The sequence below is a fragment of the Marmota flaviventris genome, chromosome 1, assembly GCF_047511675.1.
Source record: "Marmota flaviventris isolate mMarFla1 chromosome 1, mMarFla1.hap1, whole genome shotgun sequence".
Taxonomy (NCBI): domain Eukaryota; kingdom Metazoa; phylum Chordata; class Mammalia; order Rodentia; family Sciuridae; genus Marmota; species Marmota flaviventris.
This window is the reverse complement of record NC_092498.1, coordinates 59272935-59293988: the sequence shown is the minus strand read 5'-3', so window position 1 is coordinate 59293988 and position 21054 is coordinate 59272935. Positions and strand designations below refer to the sequence as shown.

At 36.3% G+C, this 21054-nt stretch overlaps 1 protein-coding gene across 2 annotated transcripts in view; it reads right to left on the bottom strand.

Moving 5' to 3' along the window:
- Window positions 1-3930: 3930 nt before the first annotated feature.
- The window catches only part of Reln (reelin), a 466520-nt gene continuing 449396 nt past the window's right edge, over window positions 3931-21054 (bottom strand). The window contains exons 60-65 of one of the 2 annotated variants that reach the window (XM_027926303.3): window positions 20697-20854; window positions 18342-18561; window positions 15676-15873; window positions 14937-15035; window positions 10416-10421; window positions 3931-4981 (exon numbers count right to left, since the gene is read on the bottom strand). In XM_027926303.3, the coding sequence (XP_027782104.3) occupies window positions 4885-4981; window positions 10416-10421; window positions 14937-15035; window positions 15676-15873; window positions 18342-18561; window positions 20697-20854 (778 nt within the window). In that variant the 3' untranslated portion in view covers window positions 3931-4884. The remainder of the gene's footprint in view (window positions 4982-10415; window positions 10422-14936; window positions 15036-15675; window positions 15874-18341; window positions 18562-20696; window positions 20855-21054) is intronic. The other variant, XM_027926304.3, reaches the window with a different exon arrangement.

Below are 21054 nucleotides of genomic sequence, written 5' to 3'. Positions count from 1 at the left end.
CTCCTTTCATTTTTGACTTTAATCCATCTGGAAGTTAATTTTTGTGTAATGGCATATCCAGGGATCTCTGTGTTTTAAAAAATATTTTCTATTACCCTAGTGTCTTTTTTTTAATTGTTCTTTTTAGATATACATGATAGTAGATGGTATTTTTAAAAACATTCTTCATTGTAGATTGACACAATACCTTTATTTATTTTTATGAGGTGCTAAGGATTGAATCCAGTGCCTCACACATGCTAGGCAGGTCTTCTACCACTGATCCACAACCCCAGCTCCAGTTGATGGTATTTTGACATATTATACATACATGGGATATAACTGATTCTAATCAGGAGCTCATTCTTGTGGTTGTACCTGATGTGAAGTTTCAGTGGTGGTGTATTCATATATGAACATTGGAAAGTTATGTCTGATTCATTTTCTACTGTCTTTTCTATTCTCATCCCCACTCCCTTCTCTTCATTTCCCTTTGTCTAATCTAATGAACTTATATTCTTCCCTCTCCCATTATTGTGTGTTAACATCTACCTATCAGAGAGAAAATTTGACCTTTGATTTTTTTGGGATTGACTTATTTCACTTAGCATGATAATCTCCAAATCTATTCATTTACTGGCAAAAATCATAAAGTCATTCTTTTTTATGGCTAAGTAATGTTCCATGTTGTATATATACCATATTTTCTTTATCCATTCATATGTTGAAGGGCACCATTGTTGGTTCCATAGCTTAGCTATAGTAAATTGAGCTGCTACAAACATCTATGTGGCTTCATCACTGTAGTATTCTGATTTTAAGTCCTTTGGGTATGCACAGACGAGTGGGATAACTGGATCAAATGGTGGTTCCATACCAAGTTTTCTGAGGAATCTCCATACTGCTTTCAGGGATTTGGTTTTATTTTCTTATTTTGAATAATGAATTGCTTTAGTATAATCCTTTCTTTACTCATTACAAATAAAACTGCTATGACTACATGCTTTCATTTCTTGAGTAAATATTTATGAAAGGACTAGTTAAGTCATATAGTAGGCATATACTTAGCTCTTTAAGACATTGCCAAACTGTTTTCCAAAATGATCTGTATGGTTTCACAGTCTTGTCAACAGTATAAGAGAGTTCTAGCCCTTGCCAGTACTTGATATTGTTTGTCTCTTATCAATACTAGCAGGTTTGCAGTGATATCCCAATGTGGTTTTAATTTGTATTTCCCTCATGATTAACCATGTTGAGCATAATTTCATGTGCTTATTTCCCCTCCTTATATTTATTTTAGTGAAGTATCTGTTCAAATCTTTCTCTATTTTTTTTTTGTTTGTTTACTGGTTTGTTTGTTTCATTATTTTTGAGTTTTGAGAGTTCCTCATGCATTCTCGATACAAGTCCTTGATCAGATATTATTTTGCAAGTATTTTCCCTGGTCTGTGGTTAGTCTTCTACTTATTTTAGCAATGTTTTACAAAGAGAAAAAGGTTTTAATATCTTTATTTTAGTTATTTATTTTTATGTACTGAGGATTGAACTCAGTGCCTTGTACATGCTAGACGATTGCTGTATCACTAAGCCACAACTCCAGCCCCCCCAAAATTTTAATTTTGATAATATTTTAATTTGCTGTATTTTTTAAAAAATATTTTTTAGTTGTCAATGGGCCTTTATTTTATTTTAATTTATATGCGGTGCTGAGAATCAAACCCGGTGCTTCACACATGCGAGACAAGCACCCTACCACTAAGCTAAAACCACAGCCACTAATTTGCTGTTTTATGAAAGAAAGTTTATGCACTTTTGGTAGCATAGGTAAGATATTGCCAACCAACTTAATATTCTCCTATGTTTTTTTCCTAGAAATTTCACATTTTTAGGTTTTATATTTTGGTCTGTGATCCATTTGGAGTTAATTTTTGTATATGATGTTAAGATATAGATAGAATTTCGTTCTTTTGCATTTGTGTATCCAATTCCAACTCCACTTGTTTAAAAGAGTTTCCTCAAAGCAACTTAGCAAGACCCTGTATCAAAAGAAAATATAATAAAAGGGCTGGGGAGGTGGCTGAGTGGTTAAGTGCCCTGAGTTCAATCCCTGATATTCCCCTCCAAAAACAACAACAACAAAGACTATCCTTTCTCCATTGGATTACCTTTGTACTTTTGACAAAAATCAAGAAAAGCAAGTTGCTCACATATATTTGTCTATCTTCCTGGACTCTCCACTGTTTTATTGCTCTATTTGTCTGTCTTGATGAAAGGAAGTTTATGAAAGAAGCTGTACCATATTGTCTTGATTACCAGTTTTATAATAAATCTTGAAAGAAAGTATTTCTCCAATATTCTTCTCTTTCAAAGTTGCTTTGGCTATTCTTGGTCCTTTGCAATTCCATATGTCTCAGGATAAGTTTGTCAAGTTCTGTAGAAATGCCTGTGGGATTTTGACTGGAAATGCATGGATGTTTACGTCAATCTGGAGAGAGCTGACAAGTTAACAATATCAAGACGGCCAATTTGTAATCACAATACATCTCTCCTTTTAGTTAGCTCTTTCATTTCTCTTAGCCATACTTTGAAGTTTTCACATAATTTGAAGTTTACACATAATTTCTCAGATTTATCCCTGTTTCTTTTTTCTTTTCTTCTTCCTCTTTTTTTGGTTACCAGGGATTGAACTCGGGGGTACTTTACCACTGAGCCACATCCCCAGCCCTATTTTGTATTTTATTTAGAGATAGGGTCCCACTGAGTTGCTTAGTGCCTCACTTTTGCTGAGGCTGGCTTTGAACTCTTGATCCTCTTGCCTCATCCTCCCGAGCCACTGGGATTACAGGTGTGTGCCATGGCATCCAGCTGGATTTATTCCTATTTCATATTTGTGATGCTATTATAAACTGACTTACAAAAATGCTATCTCACTTCAATGTGGAATCTAAAATAATCAAACTCACAGAAGAAAACAGAGTGGTGGTTTCCAGGGATGGGAGCAAAGTGAAATAGGGAGATTAGTTACTCAAAGAGAATCAAGTTCCTCCTATGCAAGATGAGTACTTTCTGGAGAGCTGAGGTACAGCCACGTGACTGCAGTTAGCAATAAGGTTGTAAGTTTGAAATTTGCTTAAGAGATATTAAGTGTTCTCATCCCCCCAAAGGACTATGTATAATAGATATGTGAAGAATGAACACATAAATAAAATGACTGAAGTGGGCCATGTAGGAAAAATCCTCTGAAATCATAGTTTCATCTCTCACATTTAAATGTTTCAAAAGGTACTATTACCCCAGGGATGCAGTCTACCTTCAAAAGATGGCTAATTCATTAATTGGAGGTATATTTAGGTCCAATATTGTTGATGTCAAAAGAAAGAAAGTTTACCATGGCTGAACCCTCGAGACTTAAAATTTTTTCCTCGATTTTAAAAAATCCTCTTGAAAATCAATAAAGCATTAACATACTTTTTATTTTTTCAGATGTCAAAAGCAAGGAGGAAAATGTCTAAATCACCATTTTTATCCTTGACATTTAGCTAGAACCTGCACTTCACAAGCACTCAATAAATATTTGTTGAATGAATGTATGAGAGTGCTTCTTGTAAGACAGGCATTGTGTTAACCACTAGGAAAATTCTTGGGAGAAAAGTCATTTTCAGAATTCTTTATTGGCTTTTCTTAGTGTAGCTACAGAGTGGTTAGTAGAAAAAGCTGAATAAGAGAAAAAAAAATGCCTAAAATAAAAGCATAATTGCTATGACCAATGATGAAACAAAAACATCATATGTATACTTGACTTCAGCATCAACCTGACCAGGCTTACAAATCCTCCATGAAATTTAATTAAAAATGAATGAAGACAAATGAACTTCAAATGGCTTTTGGACATAATTTTTATTTAAGCATGGGCTTTTAGCATGGCTCACCCTGGAGTGCAGCCTTCAGTTATTCTAATAGAGAGGTCAGGGATACAGGGGCCATTATAATCTTGCTGGTGTTGGTTGCACTTCATCCAAAGAAGATGTGAATATGACCCGCAGGAAAAACAACCCACGAAGAGAACACAATGAAAAAACATCCACTGTTTTACAAATCACTTTGTTACCACAGACACAAAATGGCAGTTACTGTTAGTAAATCAGCCACAGAACACTTTTTAAAAAAGAAATCTGTAGACAAGGAAATGGGAATTCCTTTGTGGGAGACAGGGTCTTCATACACAATTTTTAAGTAGAAAATATCTCAAGGTCAAGCATTTTTCTCATCCACAAAACAATGCTAGATCAACGTACATTTTAAGGAGTATATTAAAGGAGATACAATATCTTTACAACTATTATCTTGAATAGGTATTTCAATTAACTTTCTGCAGAATATAAGTAGATCAAAATTCAGCAGCAAAATATTGCAACATAACACGTAAATACAGTTTCAATGTGTTATACTGTAGAAGAGAATACATAAAGGACAAACGATGATAATTTAATCATATAAAACATGATACAAAGCTGAAATACAGTCCACTTAAATAGCTTTGTGACCAAGAATGTTAAATACTGTGCTAAATGCCATTTTAAACATAAAATCTCTTAAATTTTTGTGCTTAAACTTTTTTTTCAGTTAAACTATTTCTTATTTTCAATACTGCCACTGTAACTGATATTACAACAGATCACAATTTTCACGGACACATCAACATGGAGACATTTACTTATGAGCAAATAAGTCACTTGTCATTAGTTCACAGTGTGGGAAAGTGGTATACACTCGGTCTGGAGAAGGGCTTTCTGTTAACCACCAAGTCCTTCACAGATATTTCCTGATATCAGATGTGGTGAGAGGTTTAAAGGAATGGAAAGCAACACGTCACATGTTGGAAGGAAAAATAATCTTTTTGATTCTTCATGGGTGTCGCCTAAGTGACCTTCGTCTTCTGTTGTAGAAGTGCCTGAGCCCATGTTGCCGTGAAAAATTCATCATGTAATTTTGTTTGCGAGTGCTGTTGAAATGAGAATGGATACAGGCAGGGAGGGAAAGGAGAAAGAGCATGTAAGTCCCATCATTGAATGTCAATCTATTCTAGATCCTAAGTTACCTGCTATTTGAAAGCTCTCAGGATTCATAGGTCATGCTGACATTACCACCCAGGGACACAGGAACTAAAGACTGATACCCACAGCCACTGCCCTTGGCCCTAAAGAAATCCCTTTCTTTTCAGAACCAGAAAAGAATCAGAAAAAAAAGCCTTTTTTTTCTTGATTAATAGCAAAAGCAGACATACACTTTCGGATTTTAATTTTATTCTTGAGCTCTTCCTGAAAACATCTATTTGACGAACTTTAGAGGAAGTACATGCTGGGCCCATGATCTTATTTACATATATCTTTAACAATTAGGAAAAATAGTTTGATCACTCCAGTAAAGATTTTCACTTAAAGCTTAAAAAGCAAAACAAAGAAAAGCAAACTTGTTGGATGAGTCAGTTGAACCTTCCTACTTTATGCAGTCCCTGGATGCAAAATGAGGAAGTACATTTCTCTTAGAATGTTGGATTCCATTGTCTTCCTCAAACAGTAAGCAATAGTAGTGGTATTCTATACACAGGGATTTATGAAACGGATACTATGCTAAAAAGAGGTCATAAAATACAAAGGAGATGAAATTGAATATATAACTAATTGTAAACATGTTTACGAATTCTCCCTACATACACACATTGATACATACATACTATGTGTGAGGCTGGTAAAAATACTCAAAATGAATATCAGAAGCCTGCAGGAAACTGCATGGTACTGGGAGTGATGTTGCTAGGGTTTTGGCAGGGAAAACACATTTTTAAAAAGATCATGATCTATAACATCACTGAAAAGAATCATACTCACACACTGACCTGAATGACAACATATTTATATGTCGCATCAATATGTGGTTTATGAGTGTGAGCCTATCAATATTTTCCATATTCACTGAGTCTCTTGACTACATGGTCCCAAAGCCTTTCATCCTTAATACAAGGAAACTTAAAACACATGCAGAGTGGGATAATGTCATATGAGGCGATCTCACCATAAAGATCGACATGACATGGATTTGAGTTAGGGAAAGCAAAGGAAAAGGATAATTTTTCACTGAGAAGTGTAATCTTCTGGAATGTCAATCATTAATAATATACTAGTGTGGTGTAAAATGATGTTGTTTTACCTAGTCTATTTTACTCAGCATTATACTTAGGGATATTATACTAGCACTTGTAAAATATAGGAAAATTTAAAATAAGAGAATTTTATAGTTAACTTTGATCATTTGAAAATTTATAATAAACTGTCTCAAAGCAAAATACATAATTTCAATTTCATGTATAATTAAAAAGTAATAACATCTGTGTTAAAAACCTGATTAAAAGATAGACATGAAATTGATATATGTATTTTATAACATAAAGTGCTAATCACTTTCCACCCTGGATTTACTATAAAAATGCTATAAAACGGAAATAAAGAATAGACTCTGCAGGCATTTTAAAGAAAAAGAAAAAACCCTCAGGTTTTGTCTTCAGGTGGCCTAACTACCCATGATATTCCATACATCACCTAAGTTGATCAGTTTCAATGTCACGTTGGAAGATGCAACAAATGTGTCCATTATTCATCAGCAGCTATAAGTACTAACTGCTGCCTCTGTAAAACTGAGTTCCAAAAAAAGGACAAGGAGCCGATGCACTGAACTCATCCACATCGGGAGAAACTATCTGGTTACTTCTTTATTCACAAAATCTTGGGACTGGTTTTTGATCTATTCCTGCCAGCACCCTAGGTCACCTCATAGCCTTTCCCCAAACTGTTATAGTGGTCCCCTAAACTAGTCTCCTTATCTCAGTTCTCTCCCCGTATGAACGAAACTCCATTGACAGAGAAACCATGAAGTGCTAGGAAAGAACAATTTAATAACACAATTGTGTGTCTGTTCTCCTATACAGACATACAATTGATTTGACACGCCCTTTTCAGTAAACTTTCCCCTGAATGATGGCTTCACCTTGCTCAAAAACCATTCCTAATTCTCTTGTGGATGGAGTGATATATAAGCCACTTTAACCAGATATCTCATGTTCTCTAGATGTTTTCAGGCTTTCTCTCCCCTTTGCTTCCTACATAGACTTGTCAGAAGTCTTTTCTACCTGACTCACTAGTCAACCTCCAACATCATATCTTCATTTAATTGCTTCATTCCTCCCTTTGTTCCTTCCTTCCTTCCTGGTACCACCTCCAACATCACATCTTTAATTCCTTCCTTCCCTTCCTTTGGTCCTTGTTCCTTCCTTCCTGTACCAGGGATTAAACCCAGAGGTGCTTAACTAACACTGAGGCACATCCCCAGTCTTTATTTATTTATTTTTTATTTAGAGACAGGGTCTCATTAAGTCACTTAGGGCCTCGCTAAGTTGCTGAGGCTGGCTTTAAACTTGCGACCCTCCTGCCTCAGTTTCCCAAGCCACTGGAATTACAGGCTCACATCTTCAATTTCTACTTGGTCAAGTATCACATTTTCTATATTGCTCACCCCTCCCCTCCAGAAGTAATTTTTTTTTCTACTTTGAACTCTCATAGTACTAATTTCCTTCTTTGAATGGAGTTTATGTTCATATCTTGGCTCTCCCCATGTCTAAACTTCTGCCTGTCCCCCAGATCCCCCAACCCCATCCCACAGCACTGAGCCTCCTGCCTGACCCTTGGGTGGTCAAGGTGTGTTTATTGAACTTTTGGTGACTTACTGATTGGATTCCTGTCGTAAATCATTACTCTTTAACTATAAGGAATAATTGCAAAGTTAAAGCAATGAGATTATTTTGTTGAAAACACGTTTAAAGATATAAAGTACTGAAAAAAGTTAAAAGACTTTACATTAAGTAAAAGGTACTGTTAGTTTTCACATTAAAAACTAAAAACATAGAACACTCAAGATATTCAATTATTGACATAAAATCTACCTCAGTATATGGGAACAAAGGAACATTTAATTTAAACAAAAGTTGGTGTATGTTTAATGGCTTTAAAGCAACTTTGCTGTGTAATTATTGGCTTGTTATAGAGCTGATTTAAATTTTCCATCCTTATGTGTCAGAAGATAAATATTAGCAAATTTCAGATCTTTAATACCCTGCAAATTAGCCCAGGTGGAAGTTTATAGCTAATTCAGGAGGCACATTGATTCATAGGACACTCTTTAATTTTGGATAAGTTTATGTATGATGACCATATCTTTGGATTCCTGAGAATGTTAAAGTGCACTCAATAATGTGCTTGTTTTAGATGCCTAGTGTTTAAATGGTCATATTAAAAAATGACTTTTAAAGCATCCTTTAAATTAACTGGTTATTTGGTGATGTTAAACATAAATCTCTCTCAAGCCAGTTAGGTTGGAATCTAGTCAGGTGGATTTTTCTTCCAGTTCATAAGGCTTTTAAAATCAAGCATTATGAAGAGCTAGAACAAAATGCTGTCTAAATCTAGGACTATTTAATAAACTGGTATGGTTATAAGCAGTTATTGTATCTTCTAAAATGTCTAACTTGCAAGCCTGCATATTAGGAAAGTTTTTAATAGGTTTAAAAATCTAATATTCACTCAATTTTTTTTGTGTGAAGTTTGTCTGAGTCTATTTTTGCTTTTGATACATATAGATGTGTAGCTATAGATAACCTCATCAATAATAATAGGTGCAATGGATTTTTAAAGATTTATTTCTTTATTGCATACAGGGGAAAGTAATGTTTAAATAAGTTCAATGAAAGCCAGTAGTACTCATGCCAAAAGCATGTTATGTCACTTGACATGTCAATTTGTTTTGGTGGGGATAGAACTAGGACCCTTTAGAAATTCTCCCATTATGAATAAGTCATTAAAAGAAGGGAAAACAAACATCAGGGATTCCTGAAAATACAATTTAGAGTTCCATTGTTGTGGAAGGAGTTTAGGGACTTACATGGTATGTGGAATTATGATTCTGCATGGGAAATATGGGTGGTGCAAGATCTTTGAAGAACTAGTGACTCTCTTCTCTTTAGAACCATTACTCTACTGGATCCACAATCTTAGCTCATTTGTTATTATGAAAACAATTCAACTGATTTTTTTTCTTTTTTGTGCATGTGTGGTATTGGGTCTTGTGCATATTAGGCAAGTGCTCTACCACTGAGCTACATTCCCAGCCCTCTACTGATTTTTTAATGGATTCTAAAGGAAATGGGAGAGATGGAGATAAATAGAATAATTTGACATGAAATTGAGGCATTTTTACTGGTCTGTAATTAACTCATTTTTCATCAAAAATTGGCTCAATAAATGATGATTTAGATGAATGTAGAAATAAGAATCCAGTGGACTGTTAGACATTTCTTTCAGAGAACAATTGGTGAGAGTAAGATGGAAGCTGCCATTCAGACTAGTCCTTGGCATAGAGGAAATTCATTTGAATTTCAAGACAAACACACATTTTGGGGAAGACTACATATTAGTAAGTGTAGGCCCAAATGCCCCAGATATACTAAAGACTTCCTGTTTCTCTTCTTAGCTAAATGGAGATGAGAATAATATCTGATAACGCATATCTCTGGGAGTTGTAAGGATTAAATGAAAATTTGCAATATCATATATAGATGGTCAAGAAATGATAACCATTTTACTTTCTTTCTTAAGTTTTAAAGTATCTTAACTAGTGGACAAGTTTAAGTATATATTAAAGGTAGCCAGTCTTATCTAAGGACAGGATCTAGAACTCATAAAATATCATGAATAAATCTACTCCTCTCTGCTAATTTATTTATTAACTTAGAATAGACTTTTAAAGGGGCTGGGGCTATAGCTCAGTGGTAGAGCACTTGCCTGGCATGTGTAAGGCACTGGGTTCAATCCTCAGCACCACATTAAAAAAAATAAATTAAACAAAACAAAACAAAAGAATGGACTTGTAAAGTCAAGTCACCTTCATGTGTCTCTAGCCTAATAGGTCTTTTGAAAAATATTACATTTAATCAGGACTCCTAGATCTTCTACACACACCTTTTATTGTCACGTTCCTCATAACAAACTTGTAAACTGTGAGCTTCAAGCACACTTCATACAGTGCCAGGCACAGAGGAGAAACTAAGACAGATCTGCTGACCAGTGAAGGAATGCTAATGAGCACTCTGGCCTCCGTGGTTGTACCCATATTGTATAGGTTAGAGACTTCTCTCAACTTGGCTATCTCTTGAATTTGCACAGATACAGGTTTCAAATGTTCCATTGTATCCCAATGTCATTTATAATAGCTGTTTTCATAGATTTTTATTTTCAGTTGCAAAGGTCTTCTACAAAACTTCTCAGTTAACTTTGGTAACATTGATCAAAGTAAGAGTAAACAGTTCCCCAGATTTAGTGAGGAGGACTTACCTTACTCTAGTGGAAAACCAATGACAGCAAATAATGAAATATAACACAAGTTAAAAAATGGCTTTCAATGCATGCAGCACTGTGATTAGTCATAAAAGTCTGACCAGGTTTAGACGCAATATAGGATTTTTCATCTCTTTTGAAAATAAAAATTAAACAAGTTATTTCTTATTCTCCTATACCCGATATATACATACACTTAACTTTTTAATGTAATGCAACATGCAATATTTGCTCATAACCATATGTCAAGGTACATGTAGCCATAGTACTACATTTGGCATAAATGTTGCATATAAAGTATAAATATTAAATCAATAGTTTAATGACCACTATTAATTTTATCTGATTTTCAATTATTTATATTTTAGGAAATACTAATTCCTGATTATAATAAGGAATGGGCTTTGAAAATGCAGAAGTCCGCTACATCAGATAACACAATCAAATTTAATAAAGGATAAATATGCTTTGCAACAAATGTAATATGCTCATCTCCATAAATCATTTGTGCCAAAAAACGTGACAGTATCTTGATGATGAATAGCATGAGGGGATGGTCATGATGGAACTTATATTAAAATCTGATAAATGTGTTTAAGGCCACAGCAACATGTTGGTTCTCAATTCTCAGTAAATGTGATAATAATTCACTTTTAATTAAATCATTTCACAAATGCTAGCTTTTTACTGAGTGATTCGCTTTCAAGGTACACATGCAAAAATCAGCCCACTTCATTATACACATGACAGGTTGTGACTTAGACATGTACACAGGAGATGTGATGTGTGAATGAAATGCATAGTTGGGTGAGGGAGATTCTTAGGAGAGAAGGATGAGTGCCCAACAAAAAGGTTAAGACAAGCAATTCTCTTCTATCCTAAGAAGAACCCCACCAGCATGGATCTTGTGAGGGATCTGCCCAAATGTATTAACAAACATTTACTGAAAAACAAATGTTCTACACTAGTAAATGAATTCAGAGAAATTAGGTTTCTGACACTGGATTGTCAATGATCATGTTATGCTACATCATTTAGACTTTAGGGAATGAGGAGTTTTTGTAAGCTAGTGAGGCTGGAAAAAAATGATCTGTCAATTCAGTTTATCTGCTACATGGCAGATTAGCAGGGGCTAATCATCACGAAGCACTTTTCATATGTAGGTTTTACTGGAAAACATCATGAGAGTGGGAAGATTACACTCTCAAACAAGCATAAGAGACTTTGTTAAATGCTGAAATGGTGGTTTTTATCTTTATGGTACAGGGCTGGTCGTTCTGTGTATCCATATTTATGGAACTCAAATCTTTTCACATGTAGTCTTTGAGAATTAAATTAGTGAATTCAAAATATGTCATGTATCCTGTTCATTTAGGATGCACTTCAAAACCTTGAAATATTTTCAAAAGTGCTGAATTTGTTCTTAACAAACCTCATCAGTCCTTTTGATTAATGTGGGCAGTATGGACATTAAATTCAAGGTAAGATACCATGCGTGAACACAGTTTCTCTTTCTAGGGGTTTTTAGCATGTGTCCTTGGTGCACATGCACAAAAAGCGAAACTATGATAATAAAGCTAGAGTAAGGCCAATCTTCATTTAGAAAATACATTCTTAAAAATTTGTAAGTGAAATGTATGCCCCCAACCATTAGTTGCAAAAACATATTAATAGCCCTATTTGTAGCATTCATTTAGGTAGGGCTTGTGTCTCTGAAGATGTGTGCCTCAGGTTTCTCCTTCACTCTGCACCTGAGGAGCAAACATTACCAGCTCATATAACTAAATATTCTGCTTTAGACATGTTGTTAAGTGAGAAAATATTCTCAATTAATATGGTTTTATGGGAGTATTCTACTTGTCTACTTTAAAATATGCATCTTCCATAGGAAAGTTATAATTAGCAATATTTGTGAATCATGACACAAACCTTGGCTAGCTTCTTTGCGCCTCACATGATTGAAAGACACTCTGGGACATTATTATATGTTACTTTTTCTGATTCCTCTACAACTATTTTATGTTCATTAAATAAATGCATCATGCTGAAGAGCTACCAAGTGCATATTAATGAATGCTTAAAAGTTTTTGTGACTCTTAAAGAAGTACTTTGAAAGGGTATAGTAGCTAGAAATGTTGAATACTGACAGCAGAACAAAACATCAAAAACAGGTCTTAAAATATACTTTAAGATTATATTTTTCAAAAATAACTCATTTTTGAATTCAGCTTTGTGGGGAAAAGAAGGAAAATAAGGTTACTTCTATAATTTTAATAAATGTTTGAAATATCATTGAAGAGAGAGCATTTAGTTTTATGTATATAAAATATGTACACAAAAAGTGTTTGGCAATATTTGTGAAGTTATAATCTCTAGGTGACTCACTGAAAGAAGACTTGGAATAAAACAACCGTTGATACCAAGTATATGTGGTGATGGCCTTTTTTCATTTGGAACATTTTAGTGCCCTGAGAGATTGAGATAATGACAAGTACAGGTATGTGATAAGTTCTTCAAAGTAATAAAATGAAGTGATACAATACATATTGTAGCCTCAGAATAACACCAGAAACACTAAGAGTGTCTGAATTTCATTTTTATAATAGTATTGTGATGCTGGTAGTTGCTTATACAAATTAATAGCAACACTAGGTATTCTGGAAGGTTCTCTTGGGGGCTATGTGAGGCTTCCTGTTGGGGTTCTGAAAGTCTCTGAGGCAGCATGTCAATAGGCAGCAGAGAACAAGCTCTGTTTCTAGGTTATGGAGGGGTTGTGTTGCTGAATGTCAGGGAAGTCTGTACTTCTGCTCTTCAATTTTAGTCCAAGGGAAGTGATGATATGTCTCCAAAATCCAAAGTAGGTAACTCTAATTGCTTGTCTGGGTGGGAGAAGAAATCTACTCAAATGTATGATATGCTGAGGATTTTTATGTCTATCAAGGGTAGAATTAGCATCCTGCTTTCTTCTGAGGACTGACAAGTTTTGAAGTTTCCACAGGAATTGTCAGGCACAGGAAACTCCATTAATGCAAACTTTCTTGGCAGGAAATCTGAGAGATAAGAGTGGTTATTGACTCTAATTTGAGTCTGAATCAATTTATTGGAATCACCTGAGGTGTTTTTAAAACTGATTGATGCTCAGTTCCCACTGCAGATCAATTTAAACCATCCACAGGGATGGGCCTGGACATTATGACATTTCTTGATGCTTTCAGAAACTTCCCAAGTGATTCTGACATTCAATCAGACTGAGAATCACTACTCTGTAAGGAAAGTAGCCAGGGCAACACAACTTGAGGGTTGAATTTTGATCTATGAGGACATTTCTCTAGGGGCTCACTCTATGTATATTCATGTTAAGCCCAAGTTATTTTATTTTCCTGGAATAATGTATCTGTGGAAATCAATAGCTAAGTAAAACATCAGCCTCATGTTTAGATTCGAAAGAGTCTGGACTGTTCCTTTAAACTTCAACTTTGTCTTGTGGAGGCAGAGCCCAGCAAGTTGTCCAAAAGCAGCAGAGCGCACAGTGGGGGCTTGTGTAGGGACCGGGTTGCTCTTGGAGTTGGGGTTGATATGGATGCCATGCAAGCAGGTGCCTCAGTGAGAACTAAGACAGGGCTAGCTCAAGACTGAAGAATTCAGCTCATGGCTATGATCGAAAGAAAACAAATCTGGTAGTTTTCCTACCAATCAATCATTTAAATTTGCTTTCAAAATGACTGAAATCAGCCACAAGACTGATTTCACTTTGGATTTGGTAAACAGAATGAACATTTGAACCTATCTACCGAGAAGATTCGCCTCTCCTTGCCAACCACTTGGTGCCATCAGTTCGAACCCGTCGAGACATAAGCATTCCAGTTCTACAGGAACTAGATCGTTAGAGAAAAAGCAAGTCATCTCTCTGCGAGGGGATGAATAGTCAACCCGGCCAGGGGAAAGTAGTGACAGCCCTATTTCATGGGAGAAACCAGCGGGGACACCCTTAGCCCATTGGGTGCTGGTATTGGTCAGTGGGGATTGGAAACCACAGATTCTGTATTCTAGATGCAGTCATGCCATTAAATGGAGAATGCCTCGGGCATCTGTGGCTAAGATAGGAGGCTGTAATTGGGCATGTTGGCCACCAACACTCTGTATATAGACCAGTACAGATCCTTCACTTTTAGGGTATCATTCTATTTTATAGGGCAACCCAGATCTGGCATAAGATATTGTTTCCCGTTTACCTGGAGACTTGTTTTATCCAATTTAACCACTGATGTCAATCCTTAAATAAATGTTTTACTTACTGAAGATTTTTTTTCTAAGGTACATTAAGATATATTCAGGGCTTTGTTATTTCACTGTCGACTTGAGCTATAGCTTGCCGTTGCTGAAGAGTGTAAGCCAAAGTGGTCCTGTGGGAACCTTCTTATCAGGAACATTTCTTACTGAATCAAGGGAGCATGCCAGATCAAAGGAGTTTCAAACCTTTCTCAAATGGACACAGGATGCCATGTATCAGATACTCACAGGACGACCTCCACATGGTCCAAAGCCCACTGATCATGACCTGTTCCATTGTGGCGTGGTTGCCACCAGCGCAGTAGGACTCCTTTCATCCGTGCCTCCCTGGGTCACAGATAGAAGGAAAAAGAGGTTGAACACCAGCAAACAGAACTTTCTGGGATGTAACTTGCCCACTTTAGATATTGTAATAGGTTGAATCAATACAACTTTGGGCATGGAATTTGCTTAGGTCAGTGCTCTTCTAAGTAGCATTTTATTAGCCACTCAATGAGGAGTACTTCTTTTCCACGTCTCTTCCTCTTTTCCCTTGCTCCAGGAATAGCAACACATTTGATCACAAACATGAAATACTCCATGTGACAGGCACTGTGCTGGAAGTGGGTGAACAATGCTAAGCAAAACTGATAATGACCGTCTATGCTCAGTAAATTTTCAAATTAGCATACTAAGCAGAAAATAAAAATTCTGTTTCCCAAGGAACAGAAATACTGTTTAAAGAAAGGGAAGTATGCAAAAAGTGCCTTTGTATGAGTTGATATTTTCTATTCCCTCTTTCCCTTCTTCCTTGCTTCCTATCCTAACAGACGGTAGTAACATAACCTTTGGAGATCTGCATTAGTCTTGATTCTGCACTGCCTAGTTTTGTGGTACTGGTCCAGTAACTTCACCCAACCTCCACCTCACACTCTGTGATTCTCTGGGAGCAGGAGAGAGACCATGCATTTCTAACCAGGCTGCTTACAGGGGAACGTTGTAAGACACCCTCTGAGCTTGTGTGAAGTCCTTTGGCTGGTGCTGAGCGATGACATGCCAGGTGATGCCGTTGTTAACGCTATACTGCAGCAGCACTGCCTTGTCCACGGCATGGGGGCCATTCAGGTCACTGTTGCAGCTGTCTGTCTGGGATGTGCTCCCAATTTGTAGAACAAACATAATTTTGCTGAAAAACACAGTGGAAATTGTATTAAAACAAAAGTCAGGATGTATCAAAGGAGAGATACTTTCTTAATCATTTTATTAAAGTTCACAAAATCAGCTCTCTGTATCTGTAGATTTGGCACCTGTGGATTCAACTAATTACAGACAGAAAATATGGAAAAAAATTACATCTGTATTGAATGTGTCTTCTTATTATTATCCAAGCAAGATAGTACAGATGCTGTTTATAAAACATTTATGTTGCATTTAGTATTATAAATGATCTAGAAATGATTTAAAATATATAGGAGGGTAAGAATAGATGATGTCCAGCTGGGTGCTGTGGCACATGCCTGTAATCCCAGTGGCTTAGGAGGCTGAGGCAGGAAGATCATGAGTTCAAGGCCAACCTCAGCAAAAATGAGGTACTCAGCAACCCTGTCTCTAAATAAAACACAAAATAGGGCTGGGGATGTGGCTCAGTGGTTGAATGCCCCTGAATTCAATCCCTGGTTACTCTCCCCTCCAACAACAAAACAAAACAAAACAAAAAAATGACTAGGGATGTGGCTCAGTGGTAAAGCACCCCTGGGTTTATTCCTCAGTACCGAAAAAAAAAAAGAAAGAAAGAAAGAAAGAAAAAAAAAACTAGTATAGGTTATGACCAAATACTACATCATTTAAAAATAATTTTTTAGTTGTTGATGGACATTTATTTTATTTATTTATTTATATGTGGTGCTGAGAATCAAACCCAGTGCCTCACACATGCCATAACCCCAGCCCCCCGACATCATTTTATATGACTTGAGCATCCATGGGTTTCTGTAACTGTGGGAAATCCTGGAACTAATTTTCCATGATGCCAAGGGATGAATATCAAGTAAAAATAGATATGAATAAATCATATTAGTCATACAATTTATTTATGTTATCTTTTATATTAGAATTGTGAAAAATAACTCAGAAGGCTGCTTTTCTACAAAAAAGAAAACAATTTTGACTTTCCAAGATGGATCTTCTTTTTATGATGCTGGAAATCTTTTTAGAGTATTTCACCTGAAACACCTTCTATTTTCCAAATTGTAACATGGACCAAATGGGCAGCTGAGGACATGGAGAAGGCAAGAAATAAAATTGCCATATTTATACAATATGCTTTTTACAAATAGCTCCAAGTAGAAGAGCATCTGGACAAAGATAAATCATCATGTCTATTTTAGAGAAGGTTGTCTGGATGTCAGAGATGAGGAAAACTAGGAACATGCAGGCTCTGGCTCACATCTGCTCTGTCCCACTCATCTTCTTGCTTTTCATAGGCATTCTTGCACTTAGAAGACACAGCTTTTAAATAGAGGAAATATATCCTCAGAAGATTCCTAGTGATTTACAGAATGGCCCTATTTAGAGTATATGGTCACATAAAGAACCTTCTTAAAACTTACATTTGCATAAATTAAGTTAAAATAAAGTTACTTCTACCACATGTTGTGTAACTGTTAACCAAGTGCTTTGGTGCAGCTGTTCATATACAGGGTCAAGGAAGACATCAGGTGTCTCTAGACTAACTATATCATTTTGGTAGGAAAAAATGGAAATGAGTGGTTTATATTAACAGTCTCGTGCATCTATCCACCATCCCTATGGTGGATACAACTTTTAGAATCTCCATGGTTATCATACAGGGATCCATACTGTTTTCATTGTTTACCATATAAAGGACTACTAAACCTGCTTTTCTGCCTCTGAAAATACATTCCTAATATTTTATAAAGCGAACATCTACCTCATTGGTCAAATGTCTAAATCTCAAATGTCCTCATAGCTCCTGAAAACTCATCAGCATTCAGGGAATATTCCAGTCCAGTACTCAGTAACATTTCTAAAGTCTTGGAATATTTTCTTGAATTACATAGATGAAAAACTGTGACTATTCTGGCTAAGGCAGAATGGATGGGAAGAGCAGGTAGAGAAAGAAATTCGACCTTCTGGGGTCTCCTTTTCTTTGTTACTTTCCTAGTCCATTTGGAGGATTTCTGTCTATTTGATTCTATACTAATCTCCAATTCCTGTAGAGCATGTGAAGTATTAAAGATCTCATCCATTTATTCACCATTACTATTTACTGAATTTAAGCTAAATAGAGGTATAAGTCTTCATTCCTAAAATATTCATAAACACATTTATTTTACATTCTTGCCTGTGGTCAACATTAAGTTATCTATAAGGATTTCCTAGCCGATTTTTTATATTTGGATATTTCTCCCAATATGTGTCCATGTTACAACTACTCAGCCAATATGCGTGAAGAAGTATACAACAATTCTACAATAAATTTAAGCAAAATTATTCTAAGTTGGTAAAACTTATAATGCTTCCTTGCACCAAATTCGAATAGTATTTAGGTTTCCACTATTTGGTGACATCTGTTTCTTAAAGTTCAAGATCAAAGCTAACAGCGTCTGGACTACAACACAGGGGTTTGGTTACCTTGCTCGAGTGAGATCCAGAGGTTTGGTAGCAGCCTGCCTTATCTGACAGCCATTAAAATAGAGTGAGTCTCCATGGGCATAGGGTGCCAGTTGCCCACAACCACTTCCTATTACGCCACCTTGAATGGTCTCCCAGTTTGCCTCAGTGACTCTTGCTGATTCAAAATTATCTTTAATGTAACTAGGAAGATCGTGACTGAAAACAGAGCAATCATCACCTACGGGTAAAAGAATAATCATAGAAATCAGAATTGGCTGGAACAAGCAGAATCATCAGAGAATAAGTATTCAGTTTTAGATTTGAGCCATTGTTACTGCAAAAATGGCAAGGGCCTGGGGCCTGGGGTTCAGTGGTAAAGCATTTGCCTGACATGTGCAATGTCCTAGGTTCAATCCCAGTGCCACCATTAAAAGAAAAAAAAAAAAAAAGAATGGCAAAATACCAAGTAGACACAGACTCCTAGAAATAATTATTTTTTTGTTGTTGAAAAACATCCATTATTTTTGAGATAATGTTCATTAAAATATGTAGGTGCCAATGTAGTTAATGCTTGTGTGCATCTGTTATTGAAATACCACAGCATCTGGCCAGGCCTTGCTTGTTTACAAATGATAAGTCTCAGTAGGAAGTTTGACCTGGCATGAGAGGCCAATCTAATTTCTTTTTCTCCCAGCATGATTTTGTAGAAATAAGTCATGTTCTTGATCTCCTTCCAGCTCTACATTCCTTAGTGCAGAGTCTGTATCTTAATTCATTGCACCTAGCACAATACTTAGCTCATTTAAGATATTCAATAATAATTCTGGGATAAATAAACAAATACTGAATAAACTGGAGTTATCTGTCAAAGAACACTGAGCTGAAATATTATCATTTAAGTAAGACCCTATGTTAGCAAGGTGATTTGAACAGTACATCTTTTCTAAATGTCCACCAAAGTTCAAAATCAAAAGGCTAAGTAGTGTTGGTTTATGGGGAGGGCAAATTCCAGACATCTGGGACTTTTTGTGAGGACATTTGATTCATTAATTTGCCTGAAGTTAAAATTCTTTAGCTAATGCACAGATGGACCCAGCTGGTCTCAGTGGCAATGATAACAGGAGAAAGGAGATGGCTAAGTAATTTCTAACATCAGAGATGTGCAGCAGTCTACATTAATCATAGCCACTTCATCTGGAGGCAAGGAAATAGCATCAACCAAGAAATCAAAATATATCCTACTCTGAAATTCAAATATATGGATTTTAACCTTGTATGCCTAGAGAAAGTTGTATAATTCTGATCCTCTTTGGAGAAATCTCTCATCTATGAGAACTTAACAAAGTTGACTGGAAAATACCACCCCATACTGTCTTCTCTCCAGCTGTTACTAGCTGTGTGATGTCTGGCTAGTCACTTAACTTCCCTGAGTCTCAGTTCCTTTACCTATTAAGTGGGTATAATTATTTTCATGATAGGAAACATGTGCAGATGTCATAAATATTAAATGACTCTGGAAAATGGGATGGGTATATACTGTGTCAACAATAAAGCATAAGAGAGTGTATGGATTAATTCAGAGGATTAACTTGCTATATGGCAGGTATTAGGCTATTAGGATATAATGGTAATTGTGTAAGGTGAACTTTGTAATGATCTGTTAAAAATATTGGATTTAAGGAAAGCAGGGTTATAAGCTTCTTAATAACCTGACAAAAATTTTCCTGTGATGTGAGGTTCTGAGTAGACACTATTCCAAATACACACTTGGCCTCTAGAAACTGATGCAGAGAAAAGGAATGGATGTCTTTGAGTCATGAAGGTTATTTTGAGTGACAAAGTGACCTAGGCAGCACAGCATCTTGAGTTATCAGCTACTTCTTGGGAGGACAGTGCCAGCTGCTATTGGAAGAGGCTGAGGAAGGGTGGATATAGACAAGTGCATCGTAGAAAATAGCCATTGACAAAGTATTTAGGGTTGGGCAGCTAGGCCAGGAAGGAGAGAGGCCAAGAAGTGGAATTCAGTGTTGGGGGTATGGGTGGGGCAGGAAGTTATATGAAAGATAGGAAATGTAAAATACTACAGAATATCCTGAGTGGATTTATTTGGATTCATATTCACTTATAAACTTATAGAATATCCTGAGTGGATTTCATTCTGTATTGCAAAAAACAAAAAAGAAAAAAGAAAAAAACTTCCATGAAGAAAACATAAAACTATTCTTGGAAATTAATTCCAAAGATAAATAATTTTGTGTTCAAGGAGACCTCCTCAGCCTGGAGTTCCTATGCATTTCCTAATGGGCTCCTGTACACATGTTAAGACAAGGAGACCTCCTGGTGTTCTGAAACAACAAGGCCCAGGGTTCACACCTTGGAAACTCTCATCACAGATGCAGATGGCGCCAGTGGTACAGTATCCGTGTCCACTGCAGAGCTTGGGGCAAGCCTCTCCAATGTACACATGGTCAATGGCCCAGCTTTGCTTCTCAATTTCTTCCCCTTTCTGGATCCAGCGGAACTGTGTCGCACTGAAGAGACCCAGAGAGAACAGGAGAGAGTCATCAGTAAGCTGATATTTCCCATGGCTGCGCCCAACCTCTGCCTCTAGGAAAGGGGACCTGAGAAAAGGGCTTCCCAAACTTCGGAAGTCCCCCAAAGATAGAGGTAAGTGAACGTGTACCCCTCAGACTCAGGGAACATATTCCAAAATGCCTTTCTGGAAGCTTTT